This window comes from Struthio camelus, chromosome 3, assembly GCF_040807025.1.
Source record: "Struthio camelus isolate bStrCam1 chromosome 3, bStrCam1.hap1, whole genome shotgun sequence".
NCBI classification, from domain to species: Eukaryota; Metazoa; Chordata; class Aves; order Struthioniformes; family Struthionidae; genus Struthio; species Struthio camelus.
In genome coordinates this window covers 99,681,817-99,701,283 of record NC_090944.1, presented here as the reverse complement: position 1 = coordinate 99,701,283, position 19,467 = coordinate 99,681,817, and the positions used below count along the sequence as shown (strand labels likewise).

Here is a 19,467-nt window from a genome sequence, read left to right as displayed (position 1 = left end):
CCCCTTAACTTTTAGAAGCTCCTTCCAAGCCAAATGGTCTCAACTTTGAGTTTCATATTAGTTTTGAAAGATTGATAGACTGGTTGATTTAAGACCCTGTTAGCAAGATCATCAGGTAGCATGACTTCATTCTAATTTCCTTTTGACAGTGCGATTTTTCAAGGTTTGGGACTCTGGCTGAGTTTGTAGGAAGTACCACAGATTGAGAAAGGCAAAATCAGTACCTAAATCAATTCCCGTCCTTAACTAATATCCTCCAAGGTCTACTAAAGCAAGTGTGGCTCGTCTGAATAGCAACAAAGTCTATAACTTCTACGATTGTAAAACTGCAGACTGGCTGCTTTGGAATCAAATATTGCTGTGGTAAGCAATGTGCTGTATCAATTTATTGCTAATAATTTAATCAATATTACAACAAGGCAGTAACTAAAACCGTAGTTACACATTTTGCATTTGCGAGCTTTATTTTTAGCCACAGATTGGAACTTTTTGTTGGTTAATGGCAGCAGGCTTGAAAAGGCTGGATTTACTCCAGCCATGTGAGTTACAGCAGAGAAATGTGTAAATTGCTGACCCATTGCAGGATCTCCTGCTATTTTCCACAAGATTGCTCAGTGAATTGTATTACCAAAGCTATTGATTACACTGAAAAGAATGATTTGAATTGATGTGGTAGAAAAGTGTATCACAACTCTGCCCAAGATATACCTGACCAAAATCACTAAGAAAAATGTGCTGCTGCATCATATGGCTTTAGAAGAGATAAGGCATGAATCTTTGTCTTGGTCAGAGTTGGTAAGTGTTGGATATAAATGAAAGTTTCTGCACTTCCTTTGATGGCTAAGCATTTACTCAAAATATTTCTGATATAAAATATTGCGCTAAGGATGCATCATTCCAGGGCAGAAAAGGAATCCTTCTGAGAAGTGAGAGCTTTTGATATGATTCCAGCTACTGTCCAATAGTACAGTAGTTTGAACCTATAGTCATTTGGTATAGGCAAGAAAGATGCTGTTAAATTCAGTTACTAGTACATTGTGTTTGGTTAATGAGAGTGGTAATCCATGTATAGAAAGCAAAGTGAGCTCGTACTCCCCCACCTCAAAAGAAGTGTATAAAAGGGGGCATGGAGCTACCATGCTTTTCAGAGGGGTGAAACTAATCCATCTGAGAGGGTCACAGGAGAGTTGAGGTTGGAAAACACCTCTGGAGATCATCTGGTCCAACCACCCTGCTCGAGTGGGATCAGCTAGAGGAGATTGTCCAGGACCATTTCCAGCTGAGTATCTTCAAGGATGGAGACTCCTTGCTCTCCTCTCCATGTGTTTATTTGTAAGAGCTCTAGCTGTAAGAACTGAACTCAACCTTCTTATATTTACGAATTTTAGAAAACTTGAAGAGTGGTTGCTATGTTTTTGAGCAAATCTTACATTGAGTATCTTACATAGAATATTCAGGCAAATTGCTAATGAGTTACGTGGTCAATTTTTATCCACCCTCCAGGAATTACAACTTTCACATTTGAGATCTGTCAAATATTTTCATGTATAGATTGATCAACTGATACGATTGTAATCATGATGTATGTGCTGTTCTAAAGCCTAAATTCCCTGTGTTTCATACCCATTCTTTCAGAAAACGGTATGCTCCAGTAAATATTGTCACTGTACATTTCAGTTTACGTTAGAAAGCCTAATTACTATAGCTACCACTGTGGCATGTGATATACCATGCATTAAAATATTAAATTGTTTTGATATTAGCGTTCAAAACAAATATCATGTCAGTATATCTTCAGTTAGAACCAATCATTTGATGGGCATGAATTTTTAAAAGCACTAAAGCATAAATTGACCTTTGATGCACAAATAACTACACCTGTTTACTGAAGTGGTTAGTCATCTGCATAATAGTAATTTTAGTGGAATTTATGCATGCCTTTAAACTTAAATACATGTTTAAGTACACTAGTGAGTGTGGGTTGGATTATGCTTATGAATGCCTAAGTTCTCTGAGGGATTTGGACCTATGTGTCTCTTCTGAGCCGCCAAATGTCCTCATGGCTGTCTGTCTTCACAGGTTCCAGACTTAGTAACAAAGGCAGGTTTGCCTTTTGGTTTCCAGTGTGGCTGATAAGATTGACCGAGAGATTGCCTTAATAGATGAGTAATGCCTAGGACAGTCTGAAGTACAAAATACGTGGTTGCTAGGTACTAGGCTGAACAGTACCCTTCCTCAGGTAACCAAATTATCCACAGGGTTTTTTTTGACTGAAACTGGAAATTACAAAGGATTTACAAACATGCCAAGACTTTTTGGGTGGTCCAGCATAAGGCCCTATTTCTCTGATGCTAAGCTGTAAATACTGTCCTTTACTTTCCCCCCATTGCCCCATTCTCTGGCTTTTTATGAGTCGATAAGTAGTCAACTTCTATTTATTGCTCTTCCTATGATCCAATGAGTTTTTATTTCAGTTTGTAACCTATGCAGCTTGGACAGGAATTTTGTAGTCAACTCCAAACTCCTGAAGTTAGGGGGCTTATACCAGCAGTGCTGTCCTGAGCACACAGCTTGCTTGGTCTTGTTGCTAGTGGAATCACCAAAACTTTCTTAGTCATCACTGGGACGAGGCGATTGCATCTTGGACCCACAAAGTGCTGAGCTCAGGGGCTCAAATGGCATGGAAGATGGCAGGGACTTCACAAAGCTGAGCTGTGCGTGACGCAAGGATTTGTAAAAGGGTATGGACGATGAAAAGAACTGGGTAGTCCATGTGTGATTATGACTCCTGCTTCATCAAAAGGAAGAGTAGTGTATAGGGGACATATTTTAAAAATAGATACAAGTGAGAAATATGTTGGTCAGCAGCTAGAATAGCTAGCACTTAAATGAAATCACTTCAGAATGTGTTAAATTAATGTGCCTTTCATTTGAGGATTCTCCAGGTCCAGGCAGGATGCTATTGTGAAGTTTAGGTGTGTTAGCCCTGTATGCTGTATGTACTCTGTACGTCTCTTTAGATATTATCTTGCTGTCTTGCTAGGTAACCTAGTAGCATTGTATGCTGCTTTTTGAGAGAGGGAATACTATCTGTAATATTATTGGGCTTAGGTTTTTCAAAACCCCTTGTATATAAAACAGAAAAGCTTTATAGTAAGACTTGATCTGTGAGCATTTATGATAATAAAAAGTCAATTGGGCTACTAGGTTCATGGATAATAAAATAACAAAATAGTAAAAAGCTTTGGGTTTTTTGGTGTCTTTTGTCTTATTCTTAATACAGTGATTTATACATGTATTCTCTAAAGGTTGATCCTTGAACCTCTAAGAAGAGGAGTCATTAGTAGGAAGAGGGATGCCTTTTTACCTCAATATGCAACATTTGTCAGATAGCCTCTGTAACATAAAAAAATACATATGTGGATATTTTTGAAAAGGCTGTTTAAAAATGTGCCTTAAAAAAATCACAAAAATGAATGGCTGAAGTGGGACTTTAGTGGCGTAGAGTCATGAACCTGACAGAAACACAACTACTTTCTTAGTTGCAGTATTGTGAGCCCGACAGATGTTGGACTTGGAACTGAAAGTGTTTGAGAACTGTTGGTCTATTAGCTCCTCACTTACTTACCTTAAACTTCAAGAATTGATTAGGTGTTACTGGGATAAATTTATCTTTGTCTCATTTCATTTTGTTGGATTAAACTGACTCCTTAAATGTACTTGTTGATCTTCATTTTCTCTTTGTTAAAAGCATCTCATTTTAGTAAAATTCTCACAGTTGTTTTTGATGCCTCTTTTTAAGTTTCCAGGTAAGCATTATTATCTTATAACTAAGTTGGACAGTGTTAACAGGAGGGTATCCATATGCAGGTGTTTGTCTTTGTCCAGTCATTGTACACAGCCTTTGGGGAAACTTTTATCTTAATTTAATTACCTAAGTATTTAAACATGAGTGGTGTGAATGACTGTTAAACGTTTGAATATCAGTACAATTTAGAATATTACTAGTCAGCGCAGGTCCCATGCCCTTCCAGGCACCAGAGTCAGTAATCCATGAAGATAAGTGCTATATGAACAGCTGATATCAATTAGGTGAGGTAATGTAGCCTGTCTAATGCTGAACAATGTAGTGCATAGCTGCAATATGACATGCAATTCCAATGTATCTTATTTTACTTTCAAATTCAAAAATGAAAAATGCTAATTCAACTTCTTCAAAAGTATGCTTCACTCCATCCTCATAGTCTTACAGGGATCACAAAATGGATTTTTGTGCAGGCAAAGTAGCTTTGGACCTGCCACCTGTCACATCCACTGTCTTCAGAGCCATATGACAGGAGACACACTGTCTTCTCTTTGGACAGCTCAGCTAGCTGGTGAGGACGCTCTTGTGCAGCTTGGAAAGGACAGTTGCATTGGTACTTAAGGAGCTGGCATTATTTTTCACAGTGGGAGGCAGGAGAGAGCTTTGGAAACTTTAGCAGTCGCAGGTGAATCTGGGAGCGTGATAGTTCATTCGAACAGGCCTCTGTGCAATGTTCATTTCTCATAGTATTTAACAAAGTACATTCACAAGGTTGGAAGTGAGTGAAATCCTGAAGTGAAGCTTTAAGATTCTACAAATGGTAGCTCTTGTGGTAAGAGACGAGGAGTCTGATTCTGCATTTAAACTTAATCCAGTGTTCAAAAGTAAAGCCAATGCAGGTTTCAATGTGGAGTCAAATTCTTGTATCATCATTTCTTTCACAATCTTCTGTACTTGCCAATGAGTATATGTTTTTCTTCAGCTATACAGTCCTCTGTCACAAACTGTTACCCCATCCCACAGCTTAGGGCTTCAAAGTTAAACACTGATTCTCGATGGAAACTAGAAAGATTGAAAATGTTTTGTAAGATGTGACCTCAGGTATTTCAGGGAACCACTCAAGCATGCATTTCTCTTGCTGTGCCTGTAACTGCACACACCTGTGGTTGTCAGACATGTACTCATATCTTGTTTGTTCTGCAGCACTCATCTCACAAATTCGATTTAGTGACACTGTAGCAGCTTCCATGTCACGTTCTCCTACCAACATTTTTCCTCATCTTACTAAAACTGTAGCTTCACAAGATATGCAATATATTCTGTTCATTTAACGCTTTTCTCTTGCAGCCAAGTATAGAGCAATGAGTTAATGAGTTTGCTAGAAACATACTTTCAGTGGCTGCTACGCTATTAAATAGAATTAGAAATAGAAGGTTATCTTATGCTTTAAGAGTACAATATATCAGCGGTCTATTTTAAAATGTCATGCCCTTATCTAAATGTGTCTGAGCTCTTTTAAAACCTTCTCCAAACAAAACCTAAGAAATACTCTTCTGAAGAGTATTTGAACCCAACAAGTTGATCAGAACTGTTCTTTCAGATGCACGCGTGCAGTTGGCACTAAAATGGGTAGAAATTAAGCAGTTCACAAAGCTGTGGCCAGCTTTTTGTGTGAAACGTTCAGATATTTGAGGTATCCCTAACATTTAAAGTGTTAACATATGACATTCCAGAAAACTTTGTTTTTTAAGACAATTTTTAAAGCTTCCGCAAAAAAAGTACAAGAGCAGAATTATAGGCCGCTCTCTTGGAGGATTATTCTTATATGTTCATAAATTTTGTGTCCAGAAGGAATCACTATGATCAATCAGAGTGATATTTCTGTCTTGCGCAAAACCATACCCAATTATGCTACACATTAAACCCCTAATTTCTGCATGAGCTATAGATTACAGGCTTTTACCATTATAAAACTAATATTTGCTGGTGTTTACATTACACAGCTATATTTCATTTTTTTATTTAGAACAGAAGAAACTGGTCATAGGTAACTTTAGACCTTGTTTTTTGCTCTTCCAGAGCAATCTAGCATGAAGTACCCCCTACACAGCTTTGCTTATTTTTGCCTTCATGGGACTGGATACCTGAACACTGGGAGTGAGCACAAAGTCAAGATGCCCTTGGACCTATCGGATAAGGATGGGAAGGAGAAAGAGAGATGTAGGAATTAATTATTGTTTGGAGTTTCCGGTTCCCATGTCACCCTTTTGTGGCGGGACAGGGCCAGTTCTTCGCAGTTCCTTTCTGTGGCAAGCTTCTGCTTTGCTTCTCTCTCTTAGTCTGTGAGAAGGAGAAGAAGAACTCTGTAGAAAGGAGAGAAAATCCATTTCCTATTTCTGTTCTGTAGCCTGAGTCTGAAGGGAGGACTAGCCCTCAAGCCACCCTTTTATTGTCTGAGATTTTCAGTGCAGCAGAGCAATTGCTGAAGAGCAATGTTGGGGCTGCGGCGTGTGTTTGTACAGGGGGGTGGAAAGATGCTCGCTTGTTGGCATGGGCTTCTTTGTTGGAGAGATGCCTGCTCCCAGAGGATGTGCTGTCCGTGTGGGAATGTTTTAACATTCAGCATTTTTAATGTTGGGGTAGCAGAGTGATTGTATACATTGCATGTAAAAGCAGCAGCACTTGAAATGAATAGGTAGGGATCGCTTTTGGGAAGTTTAAGAAACAAAGTAGTCAGGGAAGGAGAGAGGGAAACAAAGAAAGGAAAGAGGAGGATGTAAAGCACGAGGAAGGAACGGGAAACATATCTGTGCTTTTAAAATTAAACTCCTTTCTCAGGAGAGGACCTGAGTTAAGGATGCATTCAGGACACTAGAATAGCAAAATGGATAGGGAAAGGACTAATTCTTATGACCAAGGTGGGAGCAAAGGAATAAAAGAGAGCGAAACAGGTGATTCATTTTCAAATGCTTATTTCTGTGGTGACTGATGTATTTAGTTGTTTCAGGAGAGGGTACTTTTATCGTAAATCTTCCTATCACCTGGGGCCAGACGGTGCTGTGTACCTTTTAAGTTTGATCACCATACAAATAGATTTTAACCATCATTACTTATTGCCCTCAGTTTTTCTTATTTCACTTTCTTTCTTTTGTTATGTGTGGTTATAGCTTCGTTTTTACCACTAACTAAACTGTGGAAAACTGTGTAACACTTAAAGCAACTGTTGACATTTAGTGGTGCCCTGTATGCCACAGACTATTTTCACAAGCGTTTACAGGATGTGCTGAACAGAGCTAATCATGTCCATTCTCAAGCTCCTTAAATGCAGGTTGGGATGTGTAGCTACAAATTTAAAACTTCTATTTTCCACAGTTGCTCAGGAGGATAACCAGATATAAAGGCTGGATATATTCTGGCAGAAAAACAACACCAAGTATTATTTTTGATCTATAAGCTGAGTAGAAATTGTGATGTTCAGGCAAATGCATAAAAAAATTAATCACGTTCTTGAATCCTTTATGAAGTGAAACTGTTGTAGCATTTAAGGGAGGAAAAATGTTTCTTCATATGGCCGGAAAGTTTGCTTTACAGAGTATTTTGCGTTTGCCCGTTCTGAAGGGCCAAACAGATATCAGGGGTAGGATTTTATTTGATTGAATTACGTGGGTGAGTCTTTGTGAAGACTTGAAGGTCCCCAGCATCCTCCTTTCAGTAGGTGTCAGGTGTTTAGGTTATGGCTTGTTTTACGAGAAGAAGCAAATATAACCCTGGAGAAATTGTGCTGCATTAAAAGGACTTCCACAGTGGGTGGAGGAGGAGATAGCTATCTCCCATGAGTCTGTAGGTGCTGGTGTACCTTGTGTGTCAACAGCATGGACTGCAGCACATAAGCAGTTGTAGAGGAAGGGGAATGCAGTGACAGTGGCAGATACTGCCTAAAGGATTCCAAGCACAGGGTAGCTAAGCAGTCTGTGTGGCCAGCACAGCAGCTTCCATCTTTTGGAGAGATCGGTAGTTGCTGGAGGTTTCCAGAAAGCTTCAGGGTAAAGATGATGAATCTCCAGGCATATTTCAGCAAGAAAGCTGTAGCAGCAGCTGCCTTGGGATTGGAAGAATGGAGAGCTGGAGCTGACGTGTCATTACTGTATCTTAACTTACCTTCTAAGAGACAAGTTTCCCCGGCACGTGTTTCGAGGGAGTGGATAGCAGGGTGCTGGAATCATCTTCTGTCTGGAATAATTGCTCAGAGTAAATCACAGCATCGCTTATGTTTTTCTCCATGGCCTAGATTGTGGGTTCAGCAAGCACATCCAGTGGTGCTTCTGCCTCCAGTGGACTATTCCTGAGTATTGCGAGGTGGTGCTCTTGCTATGGAAAAGCATGTGTTCCAGCTGCCTGTTCTGCTTCCCCAGGGAACCTCAACCCTTCAGCTCTCACTCTTCTCTAGCACATCCCAATATGTGAAACTTGAATTGTAAAATATGCCAGTTTCAGCCATCAGAATGTGACTACATTATTTAGTGTAATTATTTAGCTAATTAGACCAAGACAAATATTTGTTGTTCTGAAGAACAAACTCTCGCGTTTAGTGTTGATGCTAGCAATAGGGGAAATAATTAGACATCATATCATGTCATAAGTCATGTTGCTAAATCTTCCTTCTTGTTCAAAAGCCTCTTTCTTTCCTTCAGCAAGGGTTCTCCTTTTCCACAAATGAAAAAAAAAAAACAAACATGTCTTCCTTTATTGTTGGCAGCTCTGCACACCTGGAGATTTGACTGTGAATATGCTCTGAAAAGAGCTGCTTTGAGTGGGTGTTACTCTGTGGAAAGCTAAATCTCCCATAGCTGTTACTGCCATGCTCTTAGATTAAATTAAAGAGTTTGGCGTAATTATTAATCGCTTCAATTATTTTCATAATTCCGACTCCAAGGCAGCTTTATATTTTTAGCTGGCTTAGTCATATCACATGGCCATGACTTTCAAAGCATTGTCCAAGGGAGAGACACAACTTACTTGGAAAAAGCTTATTAGCCTGGAAGGCAGAAGTGCTCTCAGTGACAGCTCTTCCTGGTCATTTTGCAGCCTCTGGTTTGACTGTCTCCTCTGAAGCAGCCATCATGCCTTAAACTTGAGTGTTTAGGCTTCTCTGGTGTATGAAAATCTGGCAAAAAACAGTAGATGTGTAAAAGGGCCAAGTAACCGCAGCTTTGCTCGTTCTTACGTACACCAATCCCCCAAATGCCTCATCTTGAAAACAGGGGCACGATATCATTGAAACCTTTGACTTAAATCCTCCTCCAGGCTGGGCATCCTGCCCAGCTCCGTCCATCCTAAAGTCTCTTGCAAAAAGGATAAAGGCTGTGAATCCAGAGGGGGTTGGGAGATTATGTGTCCAGCAGACACTCCCTATTCTCTACCTGATACAAAGCCAGTGATCGCTTAACCCTGTGCACTGGTGCAGAGCTTTGAGGAAACCCCAACCCTGCGCCGCTTTGTGTTCCTGATGAAGTGCTAGAAGAGAATGGAAAGCAACCCAAAGGATGGCCCAAGAAAGCGTAAGATTAATCCTATGTCAATGACAGGTTTAACCTGATTCATCCGTCAGTCCCGCTGTGTATGCAGTAAGTCCTGATGATGCTTTGCATCAGTGATTGGCCTGTAACTTCTCTATTTCTTTCCTTTCATTTATAAATCTGTCCCAAATCCCATGCCTCTGAGTTTTTTAGTTGTAAGGCTTACTGCATGTTTACAGAAATACTCGGAATTGTGTTTGGGCTACTGAGAAAAGATAGCTGAACAGAGTTTTTCTTTTTTTAATGTGCTCATTAAAGCTAAAATTTCACAGACATCATTATTAATATTTTACAGGCCAGATATATTTTTTAGATAGATCTGTGCAGCACCACTACAAAGGTGTTCTAGAAATAGATTATTACAGGTTCATAGGCTGAGTTCAGCCTCCTGGAAGCGATACAGTCCCATAAAAGTCGGGAGAGGTTACACGGAAGCTAACACACGCAGTGTAAGTCTGTTACAAAGCTACAGCACAGCTAGGTGTGTGCATTAACTGTGCTGATAAAATTTCTGCAATATGAGCTTGTTTGTCCTAACGTTCACCTTATGCCTTCTGGTGGCAAATTCAGCTATGCACAAAATTATTTCCAGGTGAGCTTTTTGATCAGAGAACTGCTTGGATGGGAAGTACACATGCAAAATGCAAAAGGGTCAGGCTGCCCGACTTGGTACATTCTGCAGAATGGTGGGGCAGCTGAAACCAATCTTAATTTAATCATCCTGGGGAGATACGCAGGAACTGGCTGTTTTATGGCACAGATGGAAAGACAACTGCAAATTAAATGTGAAAGTGAGTGCTGATTCTCGCTGTAAATGTTTTCTGTTTTCTGCTTTGAATACGGGATAAGTATGGAGCAGTGCAATATGAGAATCATGTACATCAAGACAGATACAGATTATAGGCTACAGATTATGTAGGCTTTCCAGCAGAGTTACTTTTGTGATAACCCAGTAAGCATCGATACCCGGTAAGCGTCTATTGGTTGCAGAGTGCTTGATTATTTACCAGTACACCTTCTCTTTGACCCCTGCTGAAGGCTGATTTTTTAGGAATGCATTTAAAATATTCCTGAAAGAATTTGCTCTAACTCTTTTGAGAGTAACAGAACATTTTACAAAGAGAGAGAGAGAGAGAAAATGAACTACAGGGTCTTAAAGGCTAGGTTTTTAAAGATATTTAAGTGCTTATAGCAATGGAAATTGGAAATCTAGACGCTTTTGAAAATCCCTCAAGATGCTTAGCTGTGTCTGCAGATGCTTTAATAACTTTGTTCCAAGGGGGTTGCCTCAGGTGCAGTTAGTTAGTGCTAGAGAGTTGAGAAGAGGAACTGTTTCTCTTCGTACTGCAACCATCAATCATTTTTGCCTTTATTATGACAAAGTGATTAGAAAATATAATTGTTTGTACAGGCAAATGGAATAGGGAAGAAATAACAATGAATTATAAAACGAAACAGAAGTTCAGCTTTTTTGGAGTAGTAGAGTTTTCCAGTAAGCTCATACTTAAAATTGTAGTGAAGGAAGGTAGCCTCCTTGTGTTTGTAAAGTCCTTATTATCAGAACATGGTTAATCAAAATTGTTTGCTAAATCCTTTCTACAAGGTAGTTGTGGGTCGGAGAAGTATTAGGTTGCAGTTCTTTGAGAGAATTTTATTTGCTCAATCCATTTCAAGAGTAAAAAGTCACATACTACTGTTTCTCTTCTCCAGATGATCATAATTCTCTTTATAAACTCAATATCTGGTTTGAATATTTAATATTTGCAGGTTTGCCTTCATTTTCCTTGATATCATCTCATTTACTTACATCAGCAGTCCACGAATGAACTAATTCACTAGTAATTTTTGTCAAGTAAACACAGGGTGAAAAAGACCATCAAATGAAATGAATTTTTGTGCATTTGCAAATATAATAATGATACAATCCCTGCAACTTGCTTTTGTCAGTGTAATCTTTTATAGCTTGTTTTTCATCATTATTATATACCCTCAGACACATAGTTTACTGATTTTCTCATCAAATGCTTTTGTTTCCATTAACCAGGACACTGAGAAACTGGCAGGTGAAGAGCATGCGTGGAAGGAAGTCAGAGATGCTGTAAATGGAGTGAGATATCCAAAATCAAAAGAAGGTATCCTTTCAGTGATGGGCTACAGCCTGTCAGTCAGTTGTGAAAACAATCCAAAACTCCATTTAGTAAACCTGTTCTCCTTAAGCTTTCTCATTTTATATTGTTCTAAAATGCATTTTAAATTCATTTCGCGCTTAAGCCATATAATATTATTAATTGTATTGAGGATAATAGTTACTTGGGCTGGAACTGCTTCGTGGTAAAGAGAAGAGAACTGAAAGGGACATTCTGGCTCATCAGGTTTAGACCTATTTAGAAATAGGAAAAATAGCTCAATTATAAATAATTATAATAAATAATTATAAATAGCTCAACCTGAAAAGCTGTGAGATTCTTTGTCCTGTTACTCCTGTTGCAAGGATCTCACTCCTGGCGTAGCAAGGACAATAACAAAGGCATAATCACAGTCAGGGTCATTGCAAACATAGACTCATTAGGATAAATTATAATAATAATTTATAATTATTAACCAAATCGGGTGAGATGATCTTGTGCTAGTGAACGGGATTAGAGCCTAATGGCCATCACGTGGACATTCCATCAAAAAAAATAGTGACTAGCAACAACAACCAAGGAAAGATGAGTAGAAGGAAGGTAGAGATTTTTACTAGAAGAGCATAGGCATGTTGAGCCATAGTCATCTCTCACCTTAATCTATTTAGTGGAATTTCACTGACCATGAATTTGGCCATATTGTAGCAGGATGTCTTACTGTTTTCTGACACTTGCACAGTATCTGGAGCTAGGGAAATAAAATCTTTCGGTACTCCTTTTCAGCAGCAGAAAGAGTAAATATGCTTAGTGATGTCCCAGGCTGGAAACCAATAATCACAAACTTTTCTGTAATTAAAAAAACTGAATTTGTTTCAGTTTGTTAACAAAAGGACTGTCATTAAGGCAAATATTAATCTCATGTAACATTAATTTTCCTATAGTTTGCAGTATATTTTAAGTTCCTCTGTAGTCACTGGATTGAGACAGGCAATACTGAACTAGATCTTCAGGCATTCAGTTACAGTTCTAGGGCCATGTTGTAATCTGAATATCAAATTATAGATATGCAACATGCGGTTGCAATCATTTTGATACCTAAAGTATGGAGCCAGAATACTGGTACAATGTAATGTTCCTATGTTTAATTGCAGGAGAAACGGCACATACTGAATTTTTCTTAAGGTCTTTAATTAAATTTACTTATTGAACTGATAGGTTAAAATTAATTGAGCACCTGGTGGAGCAAAGTAACACGACAGGCTTTAAAAATAAGTCCTTGTTATTAATGCTGTTTTTGTTCTCAGACACGGGCTATTTGAAATGTGGCATCTTTCCTTCCGTTGCAGCACAGTGCCACAGCAGTGTGACACAGCACCTGAGACAGGGCTTGACATTTGTCAGCTCACCAAGAATGAACAGAAAATCTTCCTTGCTGATTGAGACACTTAGTCATTAGTTTCTGCAAGTGCAGTATTTTTAGCAAATGAAACCGACACTTTCTACAGTGCAGAAAGTTAGTGATTTGCAAAACCTGAGCTGCTGCGTGTAACTGATACAGTGTTATCTTGCTAAATCTCCAGATAGAGAACTTGAAACAATGCATCTGGGTGAACTGCCTGGTACCCAAATTCCAGTTTAGGCATACAAATTGAGAAACTAAAGCCAAGTGCAAGGGGATTATTGTGGAGAAAAGGATTCCTTGGTATCCCAGGCCATTCAACGGTAGAAGAGCTGCTTGAGAGCTGCTCCCTTAGGCCTAGGCAGAAACAGGAGAGCCAACCTTTCTTTTAGCCTGTTGCTGGGGATGTTGGATTTTCTAGTTTGCAGTTTCTGTATCTGAAAATTTGGCCCCAACAGGTTTTGCAGTATAACATATTTGCTATTAGATGATCGTGAATAAAGCAATATGTAGAGAAATTAAAGTATACAGAGTAATACCATGCCTCAGCTACAATAGTAATCTTTCAAGAATGTCAGTACTTTGTACTTAATAGGAAAATTGTATCAAGTGGAAATAATATCCCTCATTCTTCTGTTTGTCCATCCTTAATCAGTTGTAAAGAATACATGGATGTTTGCCAGAGATATAAAGGTTAAGGTGCAATTTTATAATAACACATTCCTTCCCTTATATGGTTCTTTCAATCCAAGGGCATGAGAGCAGTTCACAAATAATTAGTTTAGCCTTGTAACAGCCATGCTATAAATCCTAGCCCAGCCGCGTTGTGGTCACATTCTTAAAGTAAAGTATATAAATATTCCCATGTTTGGGAAGGACTAATTATTTCATCATAGGATTATCACTGTATGCTCAAATCCATTACTGGTTTGGAGTTAATAATATTTTTCAGTAGTCTCATGAAGATAATTGTTGAGCTTCCATGAGTTGATCGTATGTGAAGGACTATGATGCAAGCAATGCTCTTACTGCTGTTACTGTAATTATTATTATTATTATTGCTGTTTTTATTTGATTTGAACTTACTGGTGTCTTTGTTGATGTTTTGGTGTTGGGGGGCTGCTTCCATTCTGGAACTCCTATAAAGGTGCTTTGCTGGACCGTGATGATAATACCTATTTAACATATGGGAGAATTGGTGTTCAGCTTACATGCGATAAGAGAGAGAAGAATGTGGTCCACAGAGAAATTAAATCAGTTTAGACTGTAATGAAAATATGCTTTGCAAGAACGAGCGTCCAGCTAATGCAAATGCAAGCCCCGGCTCTCTTTTCCTTTTCCAAACGCACAAAAAACCTTTTTGTAGCACTGGAGGTGAAAATCTTCTTTACTGCCAAGTTTCTTAAACGTGAACTGCAGCCAGACTGCAGCCAGAGTTGTGATGCTGTTCTTTCTTACGCATGAAACGTGCAGTAGTACTTCTTGTTGAAAGCAGTTGATGATGGAAGAAAGCCTTGTCCTTTGTAACTATTTCAAGTAGAAAGAAAATTCAGGAACTGCAGGAAGGGTTCTGACTTCGTAAGAATTCTAAAAAAAAATCTTGTGTCACTTGAAAGTATGTGTCGTTATTTTAAAACATAAAATGAAATTTCTTTTTTTAGCTGCTGAAACATTTTGTTAAGATGCATTTCCATGGGTTCTTGTCCTTAGGTGTAAGATGTGGAGAGGTATCTTAAGTAAATAATAGTTCAGTGACCAAAAAAAACCCCTGAATTTTAGCTTGTTATGTATTAAAATAACCTTTCATCTTGTCACTTTTCTTCTACCCCTCATTGCTGAAATGCTACCTTCTTTAGAAGTTGTTTTGCTAAGTGTAAACAGAGCATAGTTACCTGAGCTGCCACTTATGAGTTCAAGTATGTTTTCAAGAACTGAAGCGGCATCTGGAATAATGGTAGCTTTTTTTAATCCTAATGCCCTGCAGCTCTTACTCCTTCCTAACAGTATTTAAAACTTGTATTTTTGTTTGATTAAAGATATTTCTTTAACTAAGGCTAACAACAGAGTGGGAACAGGTTTTGGCAACATGCCAGAGTCTCTTAAGCAGCAATGCAGGTCGGCTTCCAGACACAAATATCTATCAGCTGAAAATGCTTGACTGTGCCATGGATGCCTGTATTAACCTTGGATCCTGGGAAGAAGCTTTGAATTATGGCAGCAGGACTCTTGGACCATACAGGTAAGAAATGCAGTTGATTCAACTGTTCCCAAAGAAGAGATCTCTAATTAAAAACAAAGATTGTGTTTTCTCTGGATGCTGCTTACTGCTTTTATTTCTAAAGCTATCTTGCTGTACATCTGGCCATGCTCCCTGGATTAATGGATGAGGCAGAATTCTAATTCTGCTTGCGTAGTCGGGGTAAGAGCAAATAAAATGATAGTAGGAACTACAAGAATAACTGGGTACTTGCGGTAGTGCTTGTCAGTGTTTCATGTATCTGGATGCTGGCCCCATCTCTAACCCAAAACTTACCTTCTGGTTCCTTACTCTGGTTTCTTTCTTTGTTGCCATGAGGGTGTCCGTGTTTTATACTGAGCTGAATTAAGCATAAGCTTTAAGGACAGGGAGCTGGCTGAGATAGTGTATGAACGCTGTATATGCTATACATAGAGTTCACAGAAATAATAATAAAATAAATCATTACAAAAAGCAGTTTCAACTGGAAGCGAAAAAGCCCGTGTTGTTATTCTGATAACAACCAGAGGCCGACAGGGTGAAGCACTTATTAGGTGCTGGGAAACGTTCTGACATTGGTGGCCCTTTGCAAGTCAGTGTGGTTGCTCTAGGAGATTCTACTTTATGCGGTAGGTCTTGGGATTGATTGGAGCCTGGAGTCATAATGCTGCTTGGGCCATCTAATGGAGAGGGGGCTGATGTTGCCTGCTCTTGTCGGTGCTTGCCCTGTTTTAAAAGCTCTAAAACTCTTAAGTCTGGATGTTTAGGTTGCTTGTAACTAAATGTTAACTTGTGTTGAATATCAGTATAAAATGTTGTGCACACATGAATGCTAATTTTTGCTAAGATATTTGCTAGAGCATCCATTTATTCTCTTAGGTTCTGCTATATACCGCATGGTGTTCCAGTACACAGTATGATGTTGTGAAATGTGAGGAGCATGCGAATGCTAAAATGCTGTGGATGTGAACACCTCAGATTCGGCATCTTTTCCCTAATCAAACCAGGCTGCCATCAGCATTCAGTATTTTGCCTGAGGAAATTTTATCTGGCAGCCTGTTTCTGAATAAAAGTCTGGGCAGCAGCTGAGATACAACACAGCATTTCAGTGCTTTTGCCGTAACAGAATTAGCAAGAGATCTGCATAGGCTGTGGTAGAGCAGAGCTACAGAGAAGCTGTGTGTTCATAACGACGTCTCATACAAGGGGGCATGAGCACCTAGAAATTCTCAAGATTTCTTAAGGGTGAAATTCACACCATGCATATCCCACTTAACCTTTCAAATAGGGCTTATGTAGTACTGCAGTAGTACATGCTTCCTGCCAGCCGTCTACCGTAATTTCCACGTGAGCTGAGGAGACTGCCTGTTTGAGGGTTTGCTTGTTAACTCAGTTAACTTGTTAACTCAGTTCTTCATAGAAGAAAACTGAAGAGTTTTCTACAGAGGTTTCACAGAGGAGAGATTACAGTGAGACCAAGTGCAATTGTATCAGATAATTTAAAAAAGCTTTCTCTCTTTTGCTTACTGAAGTGTACTATAGTTTTCCAGCTGTTTAATGCAGGAGTTTGGAGATGAAGGAAAGGGTTCAACTTTGTGCATTCCGTAGTGTCTCTTAGGAAATGCTGTTTGCATGAGAGATCTGACTCTTTTTGCACCTTGAAGAAGTTACCCTTATTCTCTTCTGGTCCAAAAGCATTATTTAAGAGAGATTTTCAGCTGTAGTTTTTTCTTTATACCTTCAAGTCACCCCTATAAGCTTTGACACACCTGAAACGAAATCCTCAGTTTCTCATTACAACAAATTGCGCCTGAAGCGGCAGGAGAGCAAATCCTAGGAAATCTTTTGGGATGCATTGAATTTCTCCTGTTGAATCAATCTACTGCTTGGCTGCTCCTGCAATTCCATTATAGCTATCTATTTTCCTTTCCTCATCTCTGGAAAAAATATTCATATGGCTCTCCACAGGGAATCACCTGAGGATTCAAGCAGTCCATATAAATAAGGAGTCATTGTTACAACTTTAAAAGGCTCTAGAGAATTGGTCCCAAAAATCTTAATTTCAGGTAATGTGTTTATTGTGCATTTCCTATTTCTTAAGCAGCAGGATTAATTTTCACTGCTGTGTGACACGTGTCATAACATATGTTTTCATTATGATGGTTGCTGAGTTTTTCAGAACCATCCGCTTTGTGTAACTAGTGGAGACAGTCGGTTAAACTGCATAAAACTGATTTGTCAAACCTATGTGCTTACTACCTACCTCTCCGTCTTAAGTAGTGACAATAACATTTTATGAGGAACATCGTTTAAGACCTCTCAAATGTTTTTAGAGCTTCCAAAAGAAAGGGAGAGCTGGTGGCTGTCAAAACGAAAAGCTGCCTACTCTTTTCGTACTAAACCGTAGTTGTCCATAATTTGCTAAAACCTACAACATGTACTTTCGCTGAATAGCCTAAGCCAAATGTATATACACAACTTTTCTTGTAAATGTCCCAGGAACAGTTTGTCTGTCCAAGAGCCTTAACAAAAGTTAAGACGTTTGCCTAAGCGAAAGCTGCCCCACATCATAGTCAGCACTCGGCAGCTTACAAAAATAAATGTCCTCACAAAAATCCTCCTGAGCCGTAACCACAAAATAACAGACTATCAGCAAGAGGTGTTACATGGGTTTGTCACATCTCAGTTAACACATTCACACTCTGGGTTCACTGCTGCTCATGAAGGATCCGATTCAGCGATACTGAGTGAAGCAGACTTCCCTGAGATTACCTCTGAGGAGGGACCCCAGCGCTTAGCCCTTAAATTGCAGACAGGACACATACGTTCTGGGGTTTCGGTTTGGGGTTTTGGTTAGTCTTTTTTCCGGTTGTGTCATGTATCCAGTGCTTACGCTGCGGACAAAGGGTGGAAGTGTGCATCTGTCACAAAAATCTGCTAGATGTCCTCAGCTATTGCCACATGAGTACAAGCGGGGAAAGAAGTAAAGTGACGTTTTGGGCCTATTGGATTTAGGAAGCAAAATGGACTGGGTGAAGCCCCGGTGCCCCTCTGGGCTCCTGCGGCAGCAGGTCTGGTGAGATTCTGTTACAGGGAGGACAAAAATGTCCAGTTCTTTTCTGCACAGCACCAAATCTGCTGCCAAACTATTAAGTCCCATTGATCTTCGGATGGGCTGCTTTAATTAACAACCCTTCATCTGCTCTGCTGCAGCCTTAGGAGTCACTGAAAGCCTCCAGCGTTGAGGAGAGGAGATTTATCTTTTCAGCCTGTAAAGACGTGTTGTGCAGCAGCGTGGTCCTGCCTCTCCCCCAGCAGCTTTACCCATCCATTGCCCACCGTCCCCCCTGCGCCGCGGCAGCACCGACGCGGGGCTCGCAGTGGCGGGGCTGCGCTGCTCCCGGGGCGCGAAGGAGCTGGGCTGCTGCGAGCATCACACGCTTTGCGTAGAGGTGCAGCGTTTGTCTCCTCTTCTCGCTCTCTGTGCGCTCTCTGTCTTCCTGCCACACCTTAAGGTGCTCCGCAGTAAAGCATTTCCTTACTTTGCCTTTCCGCAGGGACTGAGGCTTCTTAGGGAGCAGGGAAGAGAATCCTGGTCCACTGAATTTCAGATTTTTTTGCAAAGGGCTGAGTTAAAGAACAGTGGCTGGGCCATGCTATATGCAGAGTGCTTTGCACACCCGCCCAGAAAATACTATTATACATGGAGGAGACCACAGCAAGACTCAGGGTACTTCCTGAGAACGCGGTTGAATTTTCATGATGAGAATGAAATGTCAGCCAGGGATTTTTGATTGAGAGCGCTAATTCACTAGGTTTTCTGGATTACAGTTTCTAAGTGTGTGAACTTTAATCAGAAAGCAGATGAAAAATTGATGATGGCTGCAGTATCTTTTCCATGAGTCATGATTTTGTAAAAAAGCCAAGTAGGAAAGAATAGCTGTGGAACCTAATATTCTTGCAAGATGCACTCAGCCTATTTTCTCTTCTTCAGTAAGACTCTCCAGTAGAGGCTCTCCAGTGAAAATAGATAATTCTTTTTTGCCTCATTTTTCCCCCTTTTCTTAATGCGTTTTACAAATTATCCCTGCTCTTAGAGATATGTTTTACAATAAACATATGATAGTGGCAATGAAGATGAATAAAAAATGTCCGTCTTTACCCTTGATCAAATATGTCTGGTTCTTTGCTGAGGGGAAGTTTGCCTAGTACTGCCTAGTTCTGAGACACCTTACTGGAATTTATATTGAAAGCTAAATTGCCTAGGAAATTCCAAAAAAGTGAGCTGCAGTGATAAATAGGGCCACTGGGGGATGCTAGTGCTT

At 39.7% G+C, this 19,467-nt stretch overlaps 1 protein-coding gene across 3 annotated transcripts in view; it reads left to right on the top strand.

The window, feature by feature from the left end:
* SMYD3 (SET and MYND domain containing 3) overlaps positions 1-19,467 on the top strand; it is a 441,959-nt gene that overhangs the window by 374,584 nt on the left and 47,908 nt on the right. For all 3 annotated transcript variants that reach the window (XM_068939324.1, XM_068939321.1, XM_068939323.1), the window contains 2 exons: positions 11,426-11,513; positions 14,971-15,145. In XM_068939324.1, coding sequence (XP_068795425.1) covers positions 11,426-11,513; positions 14,971-15,145 — 263 coding nt within the window. The remainder of the gene's footprint in view (positions 1-11,425; positions 11,514-14,970; positions 15,146-19,467) is intronic.